This window comes from Salmo salar, chromosome ssa28 (genome assembly GCF_905237065.1).
Source record: "Salmo salar chromosome ssa28, Ssal_v3.1, whole genome shotgun sequence".
Lineage (NCBI taxonomy): Eukaryota > Metazoa > Chordata > Actinopteri > Salmoniformes > Salmonidae > Salmo > Salmo salar.
The window spans coordinates 27,039,838-27,060,852 of NC_059469.1; the positions used below are offsets into that span (position 1 = coordinate 27,039,838).

The window sequence follows — 21,015 nt, forward strand, 5'->3', positions numbered from 1 at the left end:
ATGAAATGCAATAAAATGCATTTTACCCTTTTGATTAGTTAACCCATGGTCTCTAGTCTTGCTATTTATTATCACAAATGGATGTTCATTGAAATGTCAGTCCATTTTAACAAAACATTTAATAGACAACAGACTACTAATGACGACATTTAACCCTGAGTTGGGCTGAATACAGCGTCTGCGCTCCCTGTAAGCTGGGAGTGGATTGAGCCAAGAGAGGGATTGGACATATATTTTTGACCAGATAGGTTTGACATACTGTACTATACATGGGGCTTTGGGTCTGCTAAATAAAAGTGGCAGTCTGCTCTAATCAGTGTCACACAGGTGGAAACATTTTCATCTTGCAGTCACGCTTCTAGTAAAGCCTTGTCACAGCCACACTTCGAAAACCATTTCCTGAGCATCTAATTTGTCTTCTCTGTCGAGTGCCATGTTAGTCAATGAAGTAGCTACACACAGAACTGGATTACTAAAACCTTGAGGATAATTGCCTTTTTTTTGGCCAAGATAACACAGTTGTGTGAAAACATGGCTCAGAAAACACGCTCTCTTAATTTAAACAGTCCACAAAGAAACACTAAACTGTGCTATAAATGTCTTAATGTATCTGGGCTATAAGGTAAGATACTTTATTATTTTCAGTATGATGCCAAATTCATAAAAGACAGTTGTGATTAATCTCAGATTCCAGTAAAAAGAAAATGCAAGAGATCAAACCGTTGTTTATAGAAAATATCACACCTCATCGAGTGTTAAAAGGATTCTAGTTGAACAGCACGGTTCCAGAGAAGTGTCTTACTGATCCTGTAATTGAATTCAGGAGTGTTTTAACACGGCAGGATAAAAACAGCCCAATCAGCTGATGAGGAGCTGCAGCAGCTCCCAAGGAAGAGGAGGCTGCCACTGTCATCCATAAATTATGCCTTTGGTTGACTACATTCATAAGTCAATTAATGTTAGTTCAAGGGATTCGGGGAAATGCTCATTTGCTCATGCACCATAAGGGAATTCACCATTGCACATTTGCTCATGCACCATAAGGGAATTCACCATTGCACATTTGCTCATATACCACAAGGGGATACATGAACACTATTCTGAAGTAGCACATGAAGTAGTAGATCTCAGATCGCTGCGTTTACAATAGCCTTGAGCACTTTGTCTCCCACATTTCCTTAGGTATGTCCCTTCTTCCTCTCTCTATTTCCTTTAATATTTCCATACCATTTACACATCTGTTTCCTTTCCTGTTCTCAAAACTCTCAGTATGGAACACACAGTAAAGTCTTCCCTGGGGACCGCAGAGTGCCTCCGCGTATCTGAAGTGCTGGGCACAACCAGAAATTAGCCTTGTGCAAATGAGCATGGTAAGTATCTGGAAGCTTTCTTGCACGCCTGCTGTAAAATTAATACATTTTGTCCTCAATACCTGTTACAAAGAAACCTTTCGACAAACTATAGGGGTTGGGTTGCCAAAGAATGGGCACAGCCTTTTGTTAATGAACCCTATCAGCCATTCGGAGAGGAAGCCAGTGCTTCTGGCTTTCTGCTCTGAACCATAACTTATATTTGTGCTGCAATCCAAAATCTGAAAAGTATGTGGGCTACAAAATATCTTTAACACAAATAAAAGGCTGTATATGTCACAGCAGTTGTCTCCCAGCAATTAGGGGTTGAATAGGTACATATAAGAGTGGAAAACATAACGTACATACAATCAAATGCATATTCAGGTTTCAGTAAAAGGCTGTTGTGGGTTCTTTGTTGATTTTGAAAAGCTTTTGAAACCGTTACATTTAGCCTGTAGGAAGTAAATCCCTCTATCTTTCCACACTCTTGTAACATCAAAAGATTTGCTGAAGGACAACTGCTGAAGGACAATTGGGCCACTTTGAAAGGCTTTTGAATAACTCCCTAAATAGTATTTTTTTTCATGATGAATTGTGTATGTATGTCTGTGGGGTTGGGGGGGGGGCATTTGTAGATTGTAATCAAACAAACATTTAGTTTAATTCTTTCATCATACCCTCTGTCTGCAATTTTATCTTGATCAATTTGTCTTGTCAATTTTGGGGTATAAAATGGGTAAATCATGAATACTAAGTCTGGTCCACAGGCACCAAGACATGCTTGCCTAATGTTATGTTCTATTACAGCAAAGCTTGAAATTGTCTTTGTGAACAGCTGGCCTCCTCTTTGCCCTTGACTTTGAAAGCCATCTTCTCCCTGAGCCTGAGCCACTTGGCTCTCAGCAGGTGCAGCCTGTTAGGAGTGCCCCAGACCAGATTTGCATGGTGGCTGTTTATTTGCCGTTATGACTAAGGAGTGATTTGTGTTGCTGGGCTGAAAGACGTCTGCCAGTGCCATTCGTGTAGCCTTTGCCAAAAGCCACTCTCAGATCCATTTTCATAACAAGCGTGTTGCCAGCTTGACACAAGCCAAGGGCTCAAATCCCCTAGCCTGCTATGAATGTTGGTGTACATTTCTTAAAGTGTGTGCCATTGTTCAGAGTCGTCTCACATACAGATTACCAATGAGTCATTACCAGAGCTGGATTCCCAAAGACAATAGCATTAGTCATTGTTCGGTTAAATGTGATGTATGCAATTGTCAGAGGCCGAGGTGCTTCAAGGCTTCTCAGATCACAATTTATTTTGTGTAGAAAATTATTGAATACGCCTATAAATTGACCAATGTTGAACAATTGTACCGTGGTGCAATGCAATGAGTCACCAGGTCAGATATGGCATGTTAATTCCTTTAACGTCCCTCAAATGAATCTAATAATTATTGACTTTTCTGAGTGTGTGTAATGTTCAAATGGATCATTATCCTCCATTGGCAGTGGAAAGGAGTTAACAGCACAGGAGAGTGTACTTTATGATTGAAGATGAATTATATTAATCCAAGCTGACAGAATCAAAACATTTGACAGTGATATACAATGACACCATCTGTTTGTAGCGAATTGGCACTGGCTTGTTTTCCCCACACAAACACAAACATGACATAATGCACTTGGCTTGGCAGAGTCAACCTGGGGATTTGGGAAGGAATCAAAGACACTTGCAAGTCTTTCAGTCCAAGACTAACCATTGACAGTAAAATAAGTAAACCTATGTTATATTCTGCATGATTATGTTAAAATTCAGTACAGTATATACCATAGTAACACTGCAGTTGACCCTTATTGAACTCAAATGCGCATATGAATGTTCTCCACCATTTTGGCATGCAGAGAGAGATTATTTGGAGCAGATGTAGGGGGTATTACCAGGGAAAGATTCACTCACACAAGTTAATAAGCAACACCAGTTGTTGAGTTTTCAGCTGAGCGCATTACCCAGGCCATGCATGAAATGGTTTCATTTTCCATCACTGTTTGTTTTCCCTGATCATTTCCATGATAGAGAAAGAAAACGGAATTACTGTTGTTGAACCTATTGAGGTGTACAGCTCCCCAGTCCTGCCAGTTCACAAATGAGCTTGGCATCTGGGTCGATTGCATGGCAAGGATGGTGTCTGCATAGGCTCAGCACGCAAGGAAGTGTCTCATGCCAACCACTGCCAAGTGACTGACTGTGTCACGCCTGCTCCCGCTCCCCCTCTATGGCGCTCGAGGGCCATCATTACGCACACCTGTCACCACTGTTACGCGCATCAGCGCTTCATTGGACTCACCTGGACTCCATCACTTATTGATTGCCTCCCCTATATCTGTCTATTCCTCAGTTTCATCCCCGTGTCAGCATTAATGTATTTTTTGTTCCCCCTGTCCCCCTTGTTGTGTTTCATGTTGGTTATTTATTGAATATTCACTCCCGTCTCCCAGCGTCTGTCCTCACAGAATGCTGACACCACAACATCAGGGAGATTTTTGGTTTTTGTTGGTGACGTCGAGTGCCACTCCCGAAGGGCTGCCTCAGCTGGCTCGTCAGGCTTCCATGCCTTAGCTGGCTCGAGAGGTTTTCTTGCCTCGGTTGGCTCGGCAGGCTCCCATCCCACGTCACAACTCAGCCGGCTCGTCGGGGGGGGGGTGGTACTGTCACGCCTGCTCCCGCTCCCCCTCTCTGGCACTTGAGGGCGCCAGGCGGCCCATCATTACCCACACCTGTCATCATCGTTACACACATCAGCGCTTCATTGGACACACCTGGACCATCACTTATTGATTGCCCCCCTATATGTCTATTCCTCAGTTTCATTCCTGTGTCAGCACTAATGTCGTTTTTGTTCCCCCTGTCCAGATGCTGTCCTTGTTTTGTTTCATGTCGGTTATTTACTAAATATTCACTCCCTGTACTTGCTTCTCGTCTCCCAGCATCTGTCCTCACAGACTGGCTGACTGGCATGGGGAGGCGAGGGGGAGAAGAGAACGGGTGTCTAGACCAGACAGCAGTCAGTGAGCCTTTGCTCATCACCACAACTGTCTTATTTATTCAGGAAAATCCACAAACTTACAGCACTCAGTAGTTCAATATCAAATTGATTGCAGTTTCAAATTCAAATTGCAAAGAATAGCCACAAAGCCATGTTTTCTAACTTATCCAAAGACTACAATAACACCATCAAGAAGATTGTCAAGCTTTGTCTCTTGCCTGTTTTTCAGATGTGCAAATGGTTCTGTGGATGTGTAGCATCTTCCCTGTCCATGTCAACAGGTCAACTTGGCCAGGTGAATGCCTGCACTTTATCATGCATGTATTTTATCATTGTGATTAAGTTAGCCGTGTCATACTAGTTTGTAGTGTTTCCATACAACCTTCATTTCCATTGAGTTGCATGCTTATACTGTAGTTTTGATTGGATTTGCCTTTGATACAAGACATCAGCTTTTGTTATTGTTGAAAAGTTGAGCAGAACTTATACTCTTCCCTTGAAGCAACATAAGAGGTTTTCTCAGTTCTCCAGGGTTTTCTCAGTTCTCCGGGGTTTTCTCAGTTCTCCAGGGTTTTCTCAGTTCTCCGGGGTTTTCTCAGTTCTCCGGGGTTTTCTTAGTTCTCCGGGGTTTTCTCAGTTCTCCGGGGTTTTCTCAGTTCTCCGGGGTTTTCTCAGTTCTCCGGGGTTTTCTCAGTTCTCCGGGGTTTTCTCAGTTCTCCGTGGTTTTCTCAGTTCTCCGGGGTTTTCTCAGTTCTCCGGGGTTTTCTCAGTTCTCCGGGGTTTTCTCAGTTCACCGGGGTTTTCTCAGTTCTCCGGGGTTTTCTCAGTTCTCCGGGGTTTTCTCAGTTCTCCGGGGTTTTCTCAGTTCTCCGGGGTTTTCTCAGTTCTCCGGGGTTTTCTCAGTTCTCCGGGGTTTTCTCAGTTCTCCGGGGTTTTCTCAGTTCTCCAGGATTTTCTCAGTTCACCTGGGTTTTCTCAGTTCTCCGGGGTTTTCTCAGTTCTCCGGGGTTTTCTCAGTTCTCCGGGGTTTTCTCAGTTCTCCGGGGTTTTCTCAGTTCTCCGGGGTTTTCTCAGTTCTCCAGGGTTTTCTCAGTTCTCCGGGGTTTTCTCAGTTCACCAGGGTTTCACCAGTATCACCTCTCCTACCTTTTCCATCCCAGAGAGCAGATCATTGCTATAGACATGCTATTGTACCCAGTGGAAAGCACAGCCACACATCCCCACTGCCCCTCACCCACAGGCGGACTGCACCCTTGATGTCAAACCCACATTGACAGAGAGTAGCCAGGGGTTGTAGAGACATATGGTTGAAGGGAATACTGTAGGGACTGGAGGGAGACGTACCAGCCATGATGCTCAACAGATAACTTTAAGGCCCATGTTGAAGCACAACAAGGACAAGAGTGTCATCTGCCAAAAAGAAGTGAGGAGGCTTTATTTGTATGTGCTAATTATATATGTCACTTATTTTCTCTGTTTCTAAAGCATCCTGTCTATAATTTCATTTTCTACACAAAAGCCCCCAAAAATGTATTACGGGTATGCAGAACTAATAGATGTTTACTCAACTGTAGCTCGACCTGAGATATTTCTTTCTTTCTATTTTCCCTCACTACAGGCAGTGAAGTATACGTGCTGTTTCTGTATTGTATTTCCTCTGCTGCCATTCTACTGTGTTGAACGAGGGGACAAACAGGACAAATAAATTCTACATTTGCTTTCACTTAAATGCTGACATTGTATGTGATGAGGTTCGTATGTGATGACGTTCGTATGTAATGAAGTTCGTAGGTAAACTAAAACTGTGCAGTTAAAAGTGTGCTGTGCCATTGTTCGATTTCAAGGCAGATATCAACACAATAGGTCAAAATGTATAATTCAGCAAATGTTAGTGTATTTACATTAAAATCACTTTTTATCCTACAGAATTTGCCTCTGTATGTTTATTTGCAAGGAGCAATTGGTTTTGTTATACAGTATGTATTATTGTTGAAACTGATATCCTCATTGTTCAAATACCGTTGACAAATACCGTTGACAAATACCGTTGACATGGCCTCTTAATTGGCAACTCACTCTTGGCAACTATATGCAACAACAAAAAAATGCAATATATTGTCCTGCTTTTTACCAAACAGCAGCACAGCACTGCGACCTTGAATCCCGGACAGGCTAAGAGGTATTGTCACCTGGAGCCTGTTGTCATAAACAAATAGAGTGCCCCCTGGGTATGTTCCAGCCAGGTCTGCTAATAAATGATGTGCTTGGTAGTGCCAACATGAGCGTGTTAATTCATTAAGAAAGTCGGGGCCTACCGCTGGCACCCAGGCCAGATGTCACAGGCACATTGCTGTAGAGGCCTGTCAAGAAAGTCAAAAATGAGCAAACGACAGTGGCCAGCTACAGTATGGCACATTCCTCAGACTGCTCTCTAAGGTTGGGGGGTGTTTGGGATAATGAATGATGCCGTCTGGACATCTGCATATGCTAAGCCATGATTAAAAGAGTAACTTTCATGAAAAAATTTAAAACAGATGTTTTAGGCTTAGTTATAATGAAACACATCATTTATGGTCTTCATTTTCACAGTTTGGTAGTAAATCTAGCTCTTTTGGCCCCTAGCGGTTCAACTACCATTGAAATCATGATGTAGAGGTCACCAACCTTTTCTGAGTCAAGATCACTTTCACAGTCAAAAAGCAAGCCGAGATCTAACGCTCAGGTTTTGTTTTTAAACATGACTTAAAAATGTAACATTAATCTAATACAAATGAGGTTTGTGAAGTAGGCCTAATACATTATCACAGCATATTGGCTATATGCCTGGCCTGCCAATATTGTTCCTCTCAGACCATATATTTCAAAACTCGAGCTTTGATAACAAAATAGATCAGTTGTTGTAGCACTTGCAAGGCACAGCTGAGCATAAATTTAAATAATTACCTTTTTATTTTACTGGACTTATCTGTATCTGCATCTGATTAATGGTAATGCTGGGAACTCGGGAATTCCAAATTGGATGACCGTTAAAAAATATTTTTCCCAGTCGGGTCTCGTTTTTTTCCCAAGTTCCCAGTTGTTTTGAACACAGCATTAGTCTCAGCGAAGGGAGGGAGAGAGCAGCAGAGGGTCCGCCTCTCACGGTCCCTGCTCTCTCCTTCCTTTCCTCCTATGAGACTGACGATGTTGTTCCTATGACAAGAAAATGTGAAATATTCCTTGATATTAAAATAGACACGATGAGCTGCTAATAATAATAAAAACGCAGGGCTATCAATACACTTGGCTACTCCTTCAATGCAGCTGCAGCGTGAGTGGAGGTAGGGAGAAGTGTGTTTTATATTTTGTAATAGTGTTGAATAGAATCAGTGTTGAATAAAAAGTGTTGACAGTGCTAAATAAAAACAGTGTTAACAGTACTGAAAAAAAACCAGTGTTAACAGTACTGAAAAAAACAGTGTTAATTAACAGTACTGAAAAAAACAGTGTTGACGGTGCTGAATAAAAACAGTGTTAACAGTACTGAAAAAAACAGTGTTGACGGTGCTGAATAAAAACAGTGTTGAATAGAAACTCCCTCATAAAAACAGCAGCTCTTCGCTGTATTCTTTGACAATCCCTCTCTGGTCAAGGTTTTAAAAGTTATCAAACTTTGCTGTGGCTGGGGTCGTGGAAGCTGTAGGCATGGTGATTTGAGCTATCCGATTGGCCAGCGCAGTAGGCATACTCCATTTAGCTACAGGTCTCCCAGTCTGCCTGGTCGGTGGATTTGTCTTTTCAGACAAATGAAAATGTTCCCATTTTGAACCATCTGCCTACCCGGTGTACAGGGCTTCTGAATCAAGTGCACCTACCGCCAACAGCGCAACACAAATAAAAAAAGGAACGCAAGCCTTTATCACAGACTTTATCGTTGGATTTTCTACAGAAATGTTTGGTGATCGACTAGAAATGCCTTGAAGAGCGACTGTGATTGATCGGTTGGTGAACACTGCTCTACATAATTTCAAGGGAGGGGTTCGATATAAATCCACTCCCTTCTATGTGCTGGGTGGAACCACCTCAAGGGTTACTATGAAGCATGTGACAGCACGCCTTATTTGGCAATGGTCTTGGTAAGTGGGATGTACCAATATATTTTGCATGATGCCTCCTTGACTAGACTACTGACGTTACACAAAATAAAAAAGGCAGTAAGGCACATTTCCGCATATGACCAAATTCACATTTTTGGCTTACCGTTTCATACAAATGTATGTTTTTACAAAGAAAATAAACATGTAGGCTATGAGGATTATACATGTATATTTGTAGCTACATCCATTGTAACTAAGAAATAGATGACAATGGTGGTCATGAATTTTTTTATTATGTTTTCCCCATCTACTATAACTGATTGGTGGTGCAGCCTGCTGCTAAAGCGGTTGGCTAATAGTTCCATGGTTGTGAGTTCTGATCCCACATGAGGCAGTTATCTTTATTTACAATATTCATCCCCTGCTCACACAATTCTAATTGTGAAAAGTGAAAGCATATCTGAGAGAGTGGTCACCCTGGTATTAGTAGTAGAGTTTTATACAGTACCCAAAACCAATCTGTGAGTGAATTTGACCATTGGGCAAAAAAACGATTTTGTAAACACTGCAATGCGGTTTGGATTTCATTTTCAAGGTGATGATTGCACTTTTCTTCACAACACAATACCACAATAAATGTGAGTCCACATTTCAAAGATTTTTTTGCGCCCCATGGGGGATTTGAACATACAGTACACCGCAACAGATAAAAGGAATTTGGAGCCTTACCACTCTAAACTAACTGTCCAGAGCTGTATTTTCTCGTGATACACATTATTTTATTATCAGAGCGTGCCAGTGGACTTCTGGTAAATATGCTTTAGTGAGAAAGTGTTGGGATCACGTACAACTACGTTTACCCACCCCAAAAATGAATATTTATGTGCAATTTCCCCCACCCACAACTTCTCAAATAAGTCAATTTTTTTTTTTTTACATTTGAAGGGGTTGGACCACAGGAGGTTGGTGGCACCTTAATTGGGGAGAACGGGCTGGTGGTAATGGCTGTACGGAATGGGTGGAATGGTATCAATACATTAAACACATGGTCGTTCTACCCTCAGCTTTAAAACAAGCAGCACAGGGAGTGAAGGTACAGCTGGCACGTTGGGGTTTTGACATGTTCTGTACTATAGTACTATAACAACATTTTCCCTCTCCTGATGCAAGCAGAACAAATCATTCGGACTGTTTATTTCAATGTCTTCTGATTACAGTATTTAACCTTGCCAAGGACTATATATTTTTTATGAAGATTACCACGTGAGCCTTGAAATAGTACCATGAATTGTGGATAAGGAAAACTGATGCTATTCAACGTGTACAACTATAATAAGGATCTGGATTCTAATTGCGTAACAGAATCCCATTTCACTTAGGTTACACATTTTATAAGGAGAGATTCGCCCCATGAACTGCCAACTGTGGACATCTCCCATAAAGACATTCATAATTTAGACTTTTATTTGATATTGATATGTTCCCTCAATAAAAGCTGATTCACTCCGACTCTACATTTTACCTGCCTTTATATCTCTTGATCTAAATATTGAAAATGCAGAGAGAAAGTGGGTCAGAGAGCAGGCAGATATCCAGAAGAAATGTTCAATGATGCAAAACAGTGCAGGGCGGCAGTTGAAACACAGAGCAGCAGTGAATTCCCCCTGCCTGGCAGAGACAGGTACCTGAGCAAACCCAGCTTTGTTTAAACAGTTGCTCACGCTTGATGAGCCAGAATGGAAGGGAGCGCTGATCATCACCAGTTGAAAAAGCGCTTCCCCAATGTAGAATTTGTAATGAAGCGAGTTTGCAGAGTATGCGGAGTATGCGGAGTACTTGACATGTTTTGATGACTTTTCGTCTCTTCTCGATGGCTGGCTGGGATCCAGGCACGGGTGACATAATGTTGGGGTGTTACAAGGTGAGCTGACAGCTCAAAAGAAGTTCTGTGCTACTCTGGCTCTGTGCATCAGATGAAGGTTACCTTCTGCACAGGTCTTGCCCTTCTCCAGCTCACCAGGTCTATATTTCACAGAACTGATTGATACTGAGTGTTGACATGTGGGCTATTTGTGCTATTACAGTATACAGCCAGGTCAAATGAGGAAACTTCTCAATAGGATTCTTCTGAGGTGATCTCAACACATTCATGTAGTCTAAAAACATAGGCTTGTATTACTTATGGAAATCTACATAAAGCAATTGCAGAAGAAAAAAAATGTGTCTATAATTTTGGTCACATTTAGGTCACATTTTTAAGGCAGTGCATAATAGAGTGAGTATAGCACAACAGCTGTGCTTTCAAGTACAATAAGCATACTGTATAACATACAGTAGAACAGGGTTCACCAACTGGCGGCCCATGGGCCAAATATTGCCTGTAGGTGATTTTATTTGGCCCCCCAAGTTTTCTGAGCAACTTTTTTCATTGTTGGACATAAACAAGTGTAAAAAAAACCTGCAAATCAGCTCCAAGTGATTTGAATTTTGGAAATATGTTCCAAAGTATTCCCACAAATATTAGAGAGATATGTGAGATCGCATACAAATGTAGACGTTTGAAATATTATGTTTTAGTCAAATATATCTGTCTGGGCTTCTTGCTGTCAATTTGCAGTCTACGAATGATTTGTAATTATGTTCTGGCCCCCTGACCATCCACTCAAGAAAAAATTGTCCAGCGGCTGAATCTAGTTGAAGATCCCTGCAGTAGGCCATGTGAAGGCTTGGTTTATCTTTCAATTTCTGGGATAATTGGGTGATTTTGGTTTTCACCTCCGTACCACCATCCCCAAACTGACAACCCAGCTCAGCCTTGCATCATTTGCCAAGATGGCCCTTGCTGTATTTCCCCTGGGCAGTCTCTTTTTCAGCCCGCCGCACCTTCCATCTCGAACACACCAGGTCAAAACACGGCTCAGTGATGTTCACACCAGCTGGCCACAGGTACAGATATAATGAATCCTAAAAATACACGCTCTTATAGAGATAGACTCCAGCCCGAAGTAATGTTCAGCAACAGAAAAATATGTGTGAAATCAACTCGTATTGTTGGCAGAGTTTGTATATGGATGTTCTACCACAACCTGGGTAGACTACAGGAAATGTGAATGGGCAGCAGGTAGCCTAGTGGTTAAGACCAGTAACTGAAAGGTTTCTGGTTCGAATCCCCGAGCTGACTAGGTAAAAAACATGTAGATGTGTCCTTGAGCAAGGCACTTAACCCTAATTGCGCCCGTAAGTTGCTCTGGATGAGAGTGTCTGCTAAATGTTAAAACCTTTATTAGAAACCCAACAGTATGTATTATCATGTACATTTAACTGGTGCTCACCAGAGCATGATGTTGTCATATTACTCATGAGCCAGGCCTCTCATTCACACTTCTGATGTGAATAGGATTGAATAGGTCACAAAAGATCAATGAACTGATGGGCTATCACGTCCGCCGGTGAACAGAAATACAGTATGAATGTCAGAGGAGGTTGCTGAGCACGATACCGTTTCACCCCACAGACAAGAGGAGCTCAAAACAAGCTACGTTTCAGATGGTACATCCACCTTTGCAGTCTCACATTAGGATTACTTTCCTGAAACGACAAAGTACAGTATATCTCAAACCAACAAATGCAGCCTAAATGCAGAATATCAACCACATACCTTGAAACAAAAAGCTGTTCAACACAGTTACTCCTAATCGACAGAGGGATATTATAAGTGTGTAAATCTCCACGTGGTTCCTTCCACAAGTCGTTACACCATGGAGGCACATCTGAGCAGGGAGAATATTTATTTAATGAGATTCACCACGGCTCTCACCAGCTGGTCATCATTATGGATTCCCTCTCATATGCCCTGTTGACATCCCATGCTCTGCTGCCCACCACAGCACCACTCCAGTCACCCTTAGCTCACATTCCGCAATTTATCCATAAATTAAGACATGGTTTCAACTGAATTATTCCACAAGGAGAGCAAAAGACAAGAAGAACTAGCCTCAGATACAGTAGCTACAAACGCTGTGCAAGGCAGTTATTGAGCCGACTGCTGATGGTGTACAATGCAGCAAGCAATAAAGACATTTCCAATTCTACAGGGTGCACTTCAGCAACTTGTTATTGTACTAAATTATGACTAGGGCCAGGATTCAATCAGATCAGCAGTAACCCACGGAAGCTGACAAACGCATAGCTTATCATTGCTTTTGTTTAGGCGTGTCGGAAGTGTAACTGGTTGGAGCTGTAAAATCCCAAAACTGATCAGGTTGTTACACCTAGGCAGTGGCGACCCGTCATTCAGGTCACTCCTTGAGCCGTAACAGTTTTTTTTTGTTTTTTTGCCTGTTATACATGTTATTTTGGCGTTAATACCTGTCACATACCAGTTCGCAAACAATGCAAAAAAAATTATACAGTATATAATTGAGTTAATAAAGACGCATACAAACATGGTCTCTTTTTTGCTTTGTTAAGTAAGGCAGCTCTAAAATGCAGGCGTTTCAGCCTAGCTCAGTGCTTTCTGTGGTGGTGGGGCAGTCAGGATAAAATACGGAGCATAGGGGTTGGTAATGTTCTCTAGTTGCACCGTGATTGGCTCTGTGTTCTGTCACTCATCACTGTACACTACATCACCAAAAAATCTACGGGGAGATCTCAAAAATTCAAGCCCCTTGGGTGCTGCCATAGAGTTACATTCAAAGTGCCCATCCAAGAAGCCTCAAGGTCATTGGCCACATATAAAAAGACATAAAATCACGTTATATCTACAGTAGCTTTGATTGGACTGATCATGTCAACATCATACCTTCAAAATCTTAGCTAGCAAGCTAGCAGTCATCATCATGAATCAAGTCAACAATCTACTGGCAAATCCTTTTCAATCCTTGTCATATGAGGAGAAATTATCGATAAAATGTATTGGTGCTCATCGGCCTTTGGACATAAACATTACCCAACAAGTTGAAAATTGCAAATTCAACAATGAGTGGTTTGGAAGGAATCAGTGTCTTACTGCAAGCATTGAAAAGCAATCACTACTCTGCTGTTCAGTGGAGTGGATGTGTATTCCAAGTCTGGGTTTAACGGTTTCTTTTCCAAGCTTATACGGATAAACATTCAACATTCACCATTCTGTCAATCCAGCATGACTTCAGCCGCTTTCAAAACAACTGGAAACTCGTAACTGGGAAATCTCAGACATCAGTGAATTCAAGACAACTGGGAACTCGGAAAAAAATGAGCTCTAACTGGGAAAATATGTTTTGAACGGCCATCCAACTCGAGATTCCACGCCGGAAACTCTGGCCTCTTTCTAGAGCTCCGACCTGAAGATCTCTAACGTCATGATTCAACCTTGTTTTTTCCCAAGTTCCCAGGTATCTTGAAAGCACCATAAATCCAGAGAATGACAGTTTTGATGACAAAATTAGCCCACAAAGGACCGCCGCACCAACTTCCTGTTCAAGTGAGCACAACGCAACAAGGTGAGTCCAAAAATGTCTTGTATGCTGCTGCCTATGTTCTCCTCCCGAGTGGCACAGCGGTCTAAGGCACTGCATCTCAGTGTTAGAGGCGTCACTACAGACCCTGGTTTGATTCCAGGCTGTATCACAACCGGCTGTGATTGGGAGTCCCATAGGGTGGTGCACAATTGGCCCAGCGTCGTTAGGGTTTGGCCGGGGTAGGCCGTCATTGTTAATAAGAATTTGTTCTTAACTGACTTGCCTAGTTAAATAAAGATGAACTAAAATAATACATGATGTAATATGCCAGGGAGATATCTATACTATAGCTAAGAAAGTAATACTAAGTGTATGTTGTTTAGTAAGCTGTTAGTAGCCCATGTGCCTCACCCTAATAATTTGGTCCCTTGTCCACATGTGGCCTACAGCCTGTTTTAGAGAAATATCATCATCAAACATTGTAAGAGCTTTCATTGTCTGCTTATATGCCCCCTTTATTTATCCTATGGTTCTGACTTGGTGTACAAGGAGAACACTGTAAGAACGGCCCATGTTCTGAATTCTGTCGCTGTAAATTTAAAAAAGGGCTGAACAAATAGTTATATTGACTACTTCCATCCTAGCTCGCTCATTAATATGTTAATCAAAACTATGGATTGCCTCATATTTGCTTGTCGTCCCCTTATGCTATATTTTGTACATCTCAACTGTCAGTAGAAACCACACGTTTAAGCAAGTCAGCCATACCAGCTATGTTTTTTTAATGTCAGTAAATGAGGCTGACTGAACTGTTTCGCTGCCAGACAAGGCTCTGCTGATAGCTAGGTGTAACAGTGGTAAGATGTTGGGACTCTGCTGTTGGGACAGCTTTATGTAGGCCCTAATAGTTTGTGGGAACCATTTGTCACCGTTATAGTCCAATTAATGTATTGTTTAGTGATGTGTTGTGTTGTGTAGTGGCTTTGCTGGCATGCATAAAAAAAAGTCTAAAACCGCCACTGCACCTAGGGTTGTTAAGGTGACTGTATTACCGCTGCACCGACGGTCATGAGTCATGACAGCTGTCAAATTCCACATGACCATTTAGTCACGGTAATTAGGCTTCTCCAAGCTCTGATGCTGCTGATGGGAATTAGTAGCCTACCAAACTTGCAAACTGCCTGGTACTCAGCACTATATTGTCCCTCTAACCACTCTGATATCAATGCAGAATGTTATCGAAAATCGAATCAAACATTTCATGATAGCCCATGAGCTCATGTTGCGCAATAGGCTATGAAATTGCGTGAGAAAACAGAGTGATGGCCTCTATTAAAAAGAGGAGGATCCCATCAGCTTTCTATAGGCATAATATATTTATTTCTCAACTTTCCTAATATTAAGCACATTGCTTCTCTTTACAAAAGGAGTATAGCCTACCTGGCTGGAATGAAAATGAACCATGGGAAAAGCGTCCAACCATTTAATTTCTAAGAAGGTATGTATTTTTTTCCGCTGCCCCTGTTTTGAGCCAGGTGCATGATAATGGTCCATTCCAAATCAAAACAAATTTCACACGTATGTAATTTAGTATATGTAAAGATATTATTCCTTGTGAATGATGCCCAGCATAAGGCAACTGTTTCTACTTTTTCTAATCATAGTCCCACACCTCATATAGCCTAGCCCATGGGCCTATATGTTTTGATAAGGTTTGTACTTGGATTAGCTGACACAACATGCCATTGGAACACAGGAGTGATGGTTGCTGATAATGGGCCTCTGTACACCTATATAGATATTCCATAAAAAAATCAGCCGTTCCAGGTACAATAGTCATTTATAACATTAACAATGTCTACACTGTATTTCTGATCAATTTGATGTTATTTTAAAAGGACAAGAAATGTACTTTTCTTTCAAAAACAAGGACATTTCTAAGTGACCCCAAATGGTAGTGTTCATATTTGACACATAATTACATCGTGCATGTGCATTTATACAGTAATTATTATTCAACATGTCCTCACCTGGGATCTGAAGTCATAATCTCTTTGTTCACAGCATACCAATCTTCCTGCTTCTCTTTTTTCTCGGAATGCCGTTATCGGCCAACTAAACATTTTTAGTTCAGTTAACACTTTAACCAAAAAGTTGAGTAAACTGAAAACGGCTGTGGAACCAGTTAATTAATAATAATTTGTTTAAACAACTATAATTCTTTAACATTGCAACTCACCAGTCAGGCCTTGGTGTAACAGACTAGATTCCGAGACAGAGACATCTGCGATAGAGAGATTTATATTTCAACCCTCACAGTTGAAGAAAAGATGCACCATTGTTGGATTTGATCCAAGTCAAGTCTGTCATGCCAAGACGGATGTGTGAAACATCCCTTCCAAAGACGTTTTCACTTATTCAGTTGTTCTATTGCTTACTGACAAACTGGTCAAATCACACAGGTGACTACAGTAATATATATCTCTAGTGTCAAATACTAGGTTGTCTTACTGTAATGAATCAAAGTGATGTCTTCTCCTTTCAAAACAGGACACTAGCCAGGGGGAAAGTATGTTGCCTACATCTATGATGACAAGATGGGCACATTAGCAAGGACTCTATTGTGAATCTGTTTGTTAGATTCTTAACTTGCCTAACCTTGTTGAAACATTCAGTGCCGGTGTCAGGAGCTCAATTGCAATGAAGATGATAAGGCGATGAGCTCACAATTTCTGCATAACAATCATCTCCAGCAGCAAATTTTTACAACTGAACCATGGAGGTAATTGCAGCCTGACAGTCTCACTTCACACACACATACATAAACAGATGTAAGGTCTTAAGTTGATCACTCTTTTGTTGCTGAGCACAGCAGAAAATGCATACGTGTAGTCTATTCAAGGTTTAAAAAGGCTTCTGAAGTTTGTAATTTCCACTTTAAAATTCCAGACTTGATTTGCCCTAGTGAAAAATGTATCAACCCTTTCAAAAAAATTCCATTCATTATAATCAACATAAAATAAAAACATTTCCTGTTTCTGCAGGATTCTTTTCCTGCTGTAGCAAACTGTCTCAAAATAAAATCCTACATCTGTAGCGAGCAGTGTAATTTCCTTTCTTTCAGTAACAGTAAATATGCTGCATTAGCATCATCTGTAAACCCTGTCCATAGGCAATCAACATGGCAATGAGGACATTATTAATTAGTGATTGACCCATTTCCAAATGGGATCGTGTCCATTTGAACGGACCATGAAACTGCCTTCTCTTTGATGTATGACTACATGAGACAAGAGACTGGTTGCACTAATGCACTAATCACACCGCAGCACATGCTGTAGATTTGAGCCTCAGATCGCCTAAGGCTGCTGCCATTGTATGTAAAGACACAAAAGCAGCCATATGTTTCGAACGGAAAATCTGAGGTTTCATCTGGAAGAGGAACCTTTAGTTAGTGGGGAAATTACTTGACATGTTCCCATTTGTATTTTTTAGATAGAGCTTCAAAGCTTTTACAGTACACCACACATAGTCCATGCAAAACAATGGACGAATGAAACAAATACCAAAAGTTTTTAGGTGGAATTTTACTTTAATTTGTAATTCATTGTGGTGTCCAAGCAGTTTGGATACCTCCAGTAAAATGCATTGAACCATAGCAACTATGTAGTTTCTACATTCACAACATGGAATGACTAGTTAACACTGGGCTTGATGACATTGGGGAAGCTGTTTGGGGAAATTTCAATTTGTACTGTAATACCCATGCATTTTGGAAATGTATTAAGTCCAATAATTCATAGTGTCAATAAACTGTAACGCTCCACATTCTACTTTCACATTCTTATTTTGCTTCAGAACCTTTTTCCTATTAACAGCCATGGTATTGGCAGTCCCCAGCCCCAGTCCACATATTACTGGATTATTACTTCCATTGCAGTGCTTTGTTTCTGGGCTAGAAATGCCCAGAGGGGTTAGTGCTATAAGCTGTTGAAGTCGATTACCAGCTTACATTGACCTCACCTTATCAATGTGGCAACCTCTGGAGCTGCATGTGCTTTGCTTTGTCTCCAGTGAAAACACTGCACCTCATTTTCTTCGGAAAGAACAAAAGATAAATGTGTGGGAACTGCAAACAGAACAGAAGAACTGACATTTTCTAATGAGCATTTTTTTTCCTCACCAGCATCCGTTCTCAGTCCTCGGACTTCAATGTAATATCCCTGCCAAAATTCCTGAGTGGTTTCAAAAGGCTAATAGGCTGTGAAAGGGAATATGTCGTGTTGACCGCCTGATTATTGGACAGACCCTATTTCCTCTCCTGGGGTATTCTACAACAGTCACTTTGCTATTGAAATAATCCCAGTCCATACAATGTCCTAGTTGCAGGTTGCCAACGCCCTCCAAACCCTTCTGTACCGGCTGTTAAAATAGTGGAATCAGGCCAAAAGTCCTCTCTATGTACCTCTCCTTCCTACGCCAGTGGGTTCCAGAACAGTAAACCACCACCTACTGAGAGGTTCCAGAACAGTAATCCATCACCTACTGAGAGGTTCCAGAACAGTAAGCCACCACCTACTGAGAGGTTCCAGAACAGTAATCCATCACCTACTGAGAGGTTCCAGAACAGTAAACCACCACCTACTGAGAGGTTCCAGAACAGTAATCCATCACCTACTGAGAGGTTCCAGAACAGTAAACCACCACCTACTGAGAGGTTCCAGAACAGTAAACCACCACCTACTGAGAGGTTCCAGAACAGTAAACCACCACCTACTGAGAGGTTCCAGAACAGTAAACCACCACCTACTGAGAGGTTCTAGAACAGTAAACCACCACCTACTGAGAGGTTCCAGAACAGTAAACCACCACCTACTGAGAGGTTCCAGAACAGTAAACCACCACCTACTGAGAGGTTCCAGAACAGTAAGCCACCACCTACTGAGAGGTTCCAGAACAGTAAACCACCACCTACTGAGAGGTTCCAGAACAGTAAACCACCACCTACTGAGAGGTTCCAGAACAGTAAACCACCACCTACTGAGAGGTTCCAGAACAGTAAACCACCACCTACTGAGAGGTTCCAGAACAGTAAGCCACCACCTACTGAGAGGTTCCAGAACAGTAAACCACCACCTACTGAGAGGTTCCAGAACAGTAAACCACCACCTACTGAGAGGTTCCAGAACAGTAAACCACCACCTACTGAGAGGTTCCAGAACAGTAAACCACCACCTACTGAGAGGTTCCAGAACAGTAAACCACCACCTACTGAGAGGTTCCAGAACAGTAAACCACCACCTACTGAGAGGTTCCAGAACAGTAAACCACCACCTACTGAGAGGTTCCAGAACAGTAAACCACCACCTACTGAGAGGTTCCAGAACAGTAAGCCACCACCTACTGAGAGGTTCCAGAACAGTAAACCACCACCTACTGAGAGGTTCCAGAACAGTAAACCACCACCTACTGAGAGGTTCCAGAACAGTGAACCACCACCTACTGAGAGGTTCCAGAACAGTAAACCACCACCTACTGAGAGGTTCCAGAACAGTAATCCATCACCTACTGAGAGGTTCCAGAACAGTAAACCACCACCTACTGAGAGGTTCCAGAACAGTGAACCACCACCTACTGAGAGGTTCCAGAACAGTGAACCACCACCTACTGAGAGGTTCCAGAACAGTAATCCATCACCTACTGAGAGGTTCCAGAACAGTAAGCCACCACCTACTGAGAGGTTCCAGAACAGTAAACCACCACCTACTGAGAGGTTCCAGAACAGTAAACCACCACCTACTGAGAGGTTCCAGAACAGTAAACCACCACCTACTGAGAGGTTCCAGAACAGTAAACCACCACCTACTGAGAGGTTCTAGAACAGTAAACCACCACCTACTGAGAGGTTCCAGAACAGTAAACCACCACCTACTGAGAGGTTCCAGAACAGTGAACCACCACCTACTGAGAGGTTCCAGAACAGTAATCCATCACCTACTGAGAGGTTCCAGAACAGTAAGCCACCACCTACTGAGAGGTTCCAGAACAGTAAACCACCACCTACTGAGAGGTTCTAGAACAGTAAACCACCACCTACTGAGAGGTTCCAGAACAGTGAACCACCACCTACTGAGAGGTTCCAGAACAGTAAACCACCACCTACTGAGAGGTTCCAGAACAGTAATCCATCACCTACTGAGAGGTTCCAGAACAGTAAACCACCACCTACTGAGAGGTTCCAGAACAGTGAACCACCACCTACTGAGAGGTTCCAGAACAGTGAACCACCACCTACTGAGAGGTTCCAGAACAGTAATCCATCACCTACTGAGAGGTTCCAGAACAGTAAGCCACCACCTACTGAGAGGTTCCAGAACAGTAAACCACCACCTACTGAGAGGTTCTAGAACAGTAAACCACCACCTACTGAGAGGTTCCAGAACAGTAAACCACCACCTACTGAGAGGTTCCAGAACAGTAAGCCACCACCTACTGAGAGGTTCCAGAACAGTAAACCACCACCTACTGAGAGGTTCTAGAACAGTAAACCACCACCTACTGAGAGGTTCCAGAACAGTAAACCACCACCTACTGAGAGGTTCCAGAACAGTAAGCCACCACCTACTGAGAGGTTCCAGAACAGTAAACCACCACCTACTGAGAGGTTCCAGAACAGTAAACCACCACCTACTGAGAGGTTCCAGAACAGTAAACCACCACCTACTGAGAGGTTCCAGAACAGTAAACCACCACCTACTGAGAGGTTCCAGAACAGTAATCCATCACCTACTGAGAGGTTCCAGAACAGTAAACCACCACCTACTGAGAAGTTCTAGAACATTAAACACCACCTACTGAGAAGAACTATATCATGCAGACCAAGAAGAATCCTAGAGTTTGGTAAGGTTCATCTCTGGGGACATACTTCCCTAATATTTTCCCATGTTCTTATAATGAATCAGTCACATGATAATTGCTGCTAGTCTCCCTGCAGTTTCCTTTCACTCTCAAAATATGACCAATTTGCCCGTCACCTAAATGAAATATATGACAGGATTTTTCTTTCTTGAAGGAGACAAGAACACCAACGGAGAGGAATAATTGTGTTCCTCATGGAG

General features: G+C 42.1%; 2 protein-coding genes across 3 annotated transcripts in view; both read left to right on the forward strand.

Moving 5' to 3' along the window:
- Window positions 1-4,957, forward strand: part of LOC106589783 (KH domain-containing, RNA-binding, signal transduction-associated protein 2) — a 127,649-nt gene extending 122,692 nt beyond the window's left edge. Inside the window, exons 11-12 of one of the 2 annotated variants that reach the window (XR_001324906.2) lie at window positions 1,270-1,370; window positions 4,613-4,957. The gene's annotated coding sequence lies outside the window, so the exon portion shown is untranslated. Of the gene's footprint in view, window positions 1-1,269; window positions 3,978-4,612 lie in introns of those variants that run through there. The other variant, XM_045710326.1, reaches the window with a different exon arrangement.
- A 5,103-nt stretch (window positions 4,958-10,060) lies between these two features.
- On the forward strand, window positions 10,061-20,733 carry LOC106589778 (extensin-3-like). The gene is made up of 5 exons (XM_045709990.1): window positions 10,061-10,140; window positions 18,381-18,680; window positions 18,726-19,769; window positions 20,001-20,297; window positions 20,442-20,733. Exons 1-5 carry the CDS (start codon window positions 10,061-10,063, stop codon window positions 20,731-20,733), a joined length of 2,013 nt encoding a protein of 670 aa, XP_045565946.1.
- The last annotated feature ends 282 nt before the right edge of the window (window positions 20,734-21,015 follow it).

Coding starts and splice junctions, on each gene's coding strand:
- LOC106589778 (XM_045709990.1), top strand. CDS start 10,061: ATGTTCAATGATGCAAAACAGTGCAGGGCGGCAGTTGAAACACAGAGC. Junction 18,681..18,725: donor AAACCACCACCTACTGAGAG/GTTCCAGAACAG, acceptor GTTCTAGAACAG/TAAACCACCACCTACTGAGA. Junction 20,298..20,441: donor AAACCACCACCTACTGAGAG/GTTCTAGAACAG, acceptor GTTCTAGAACAG/TAAACCACCACCTACTGAGA.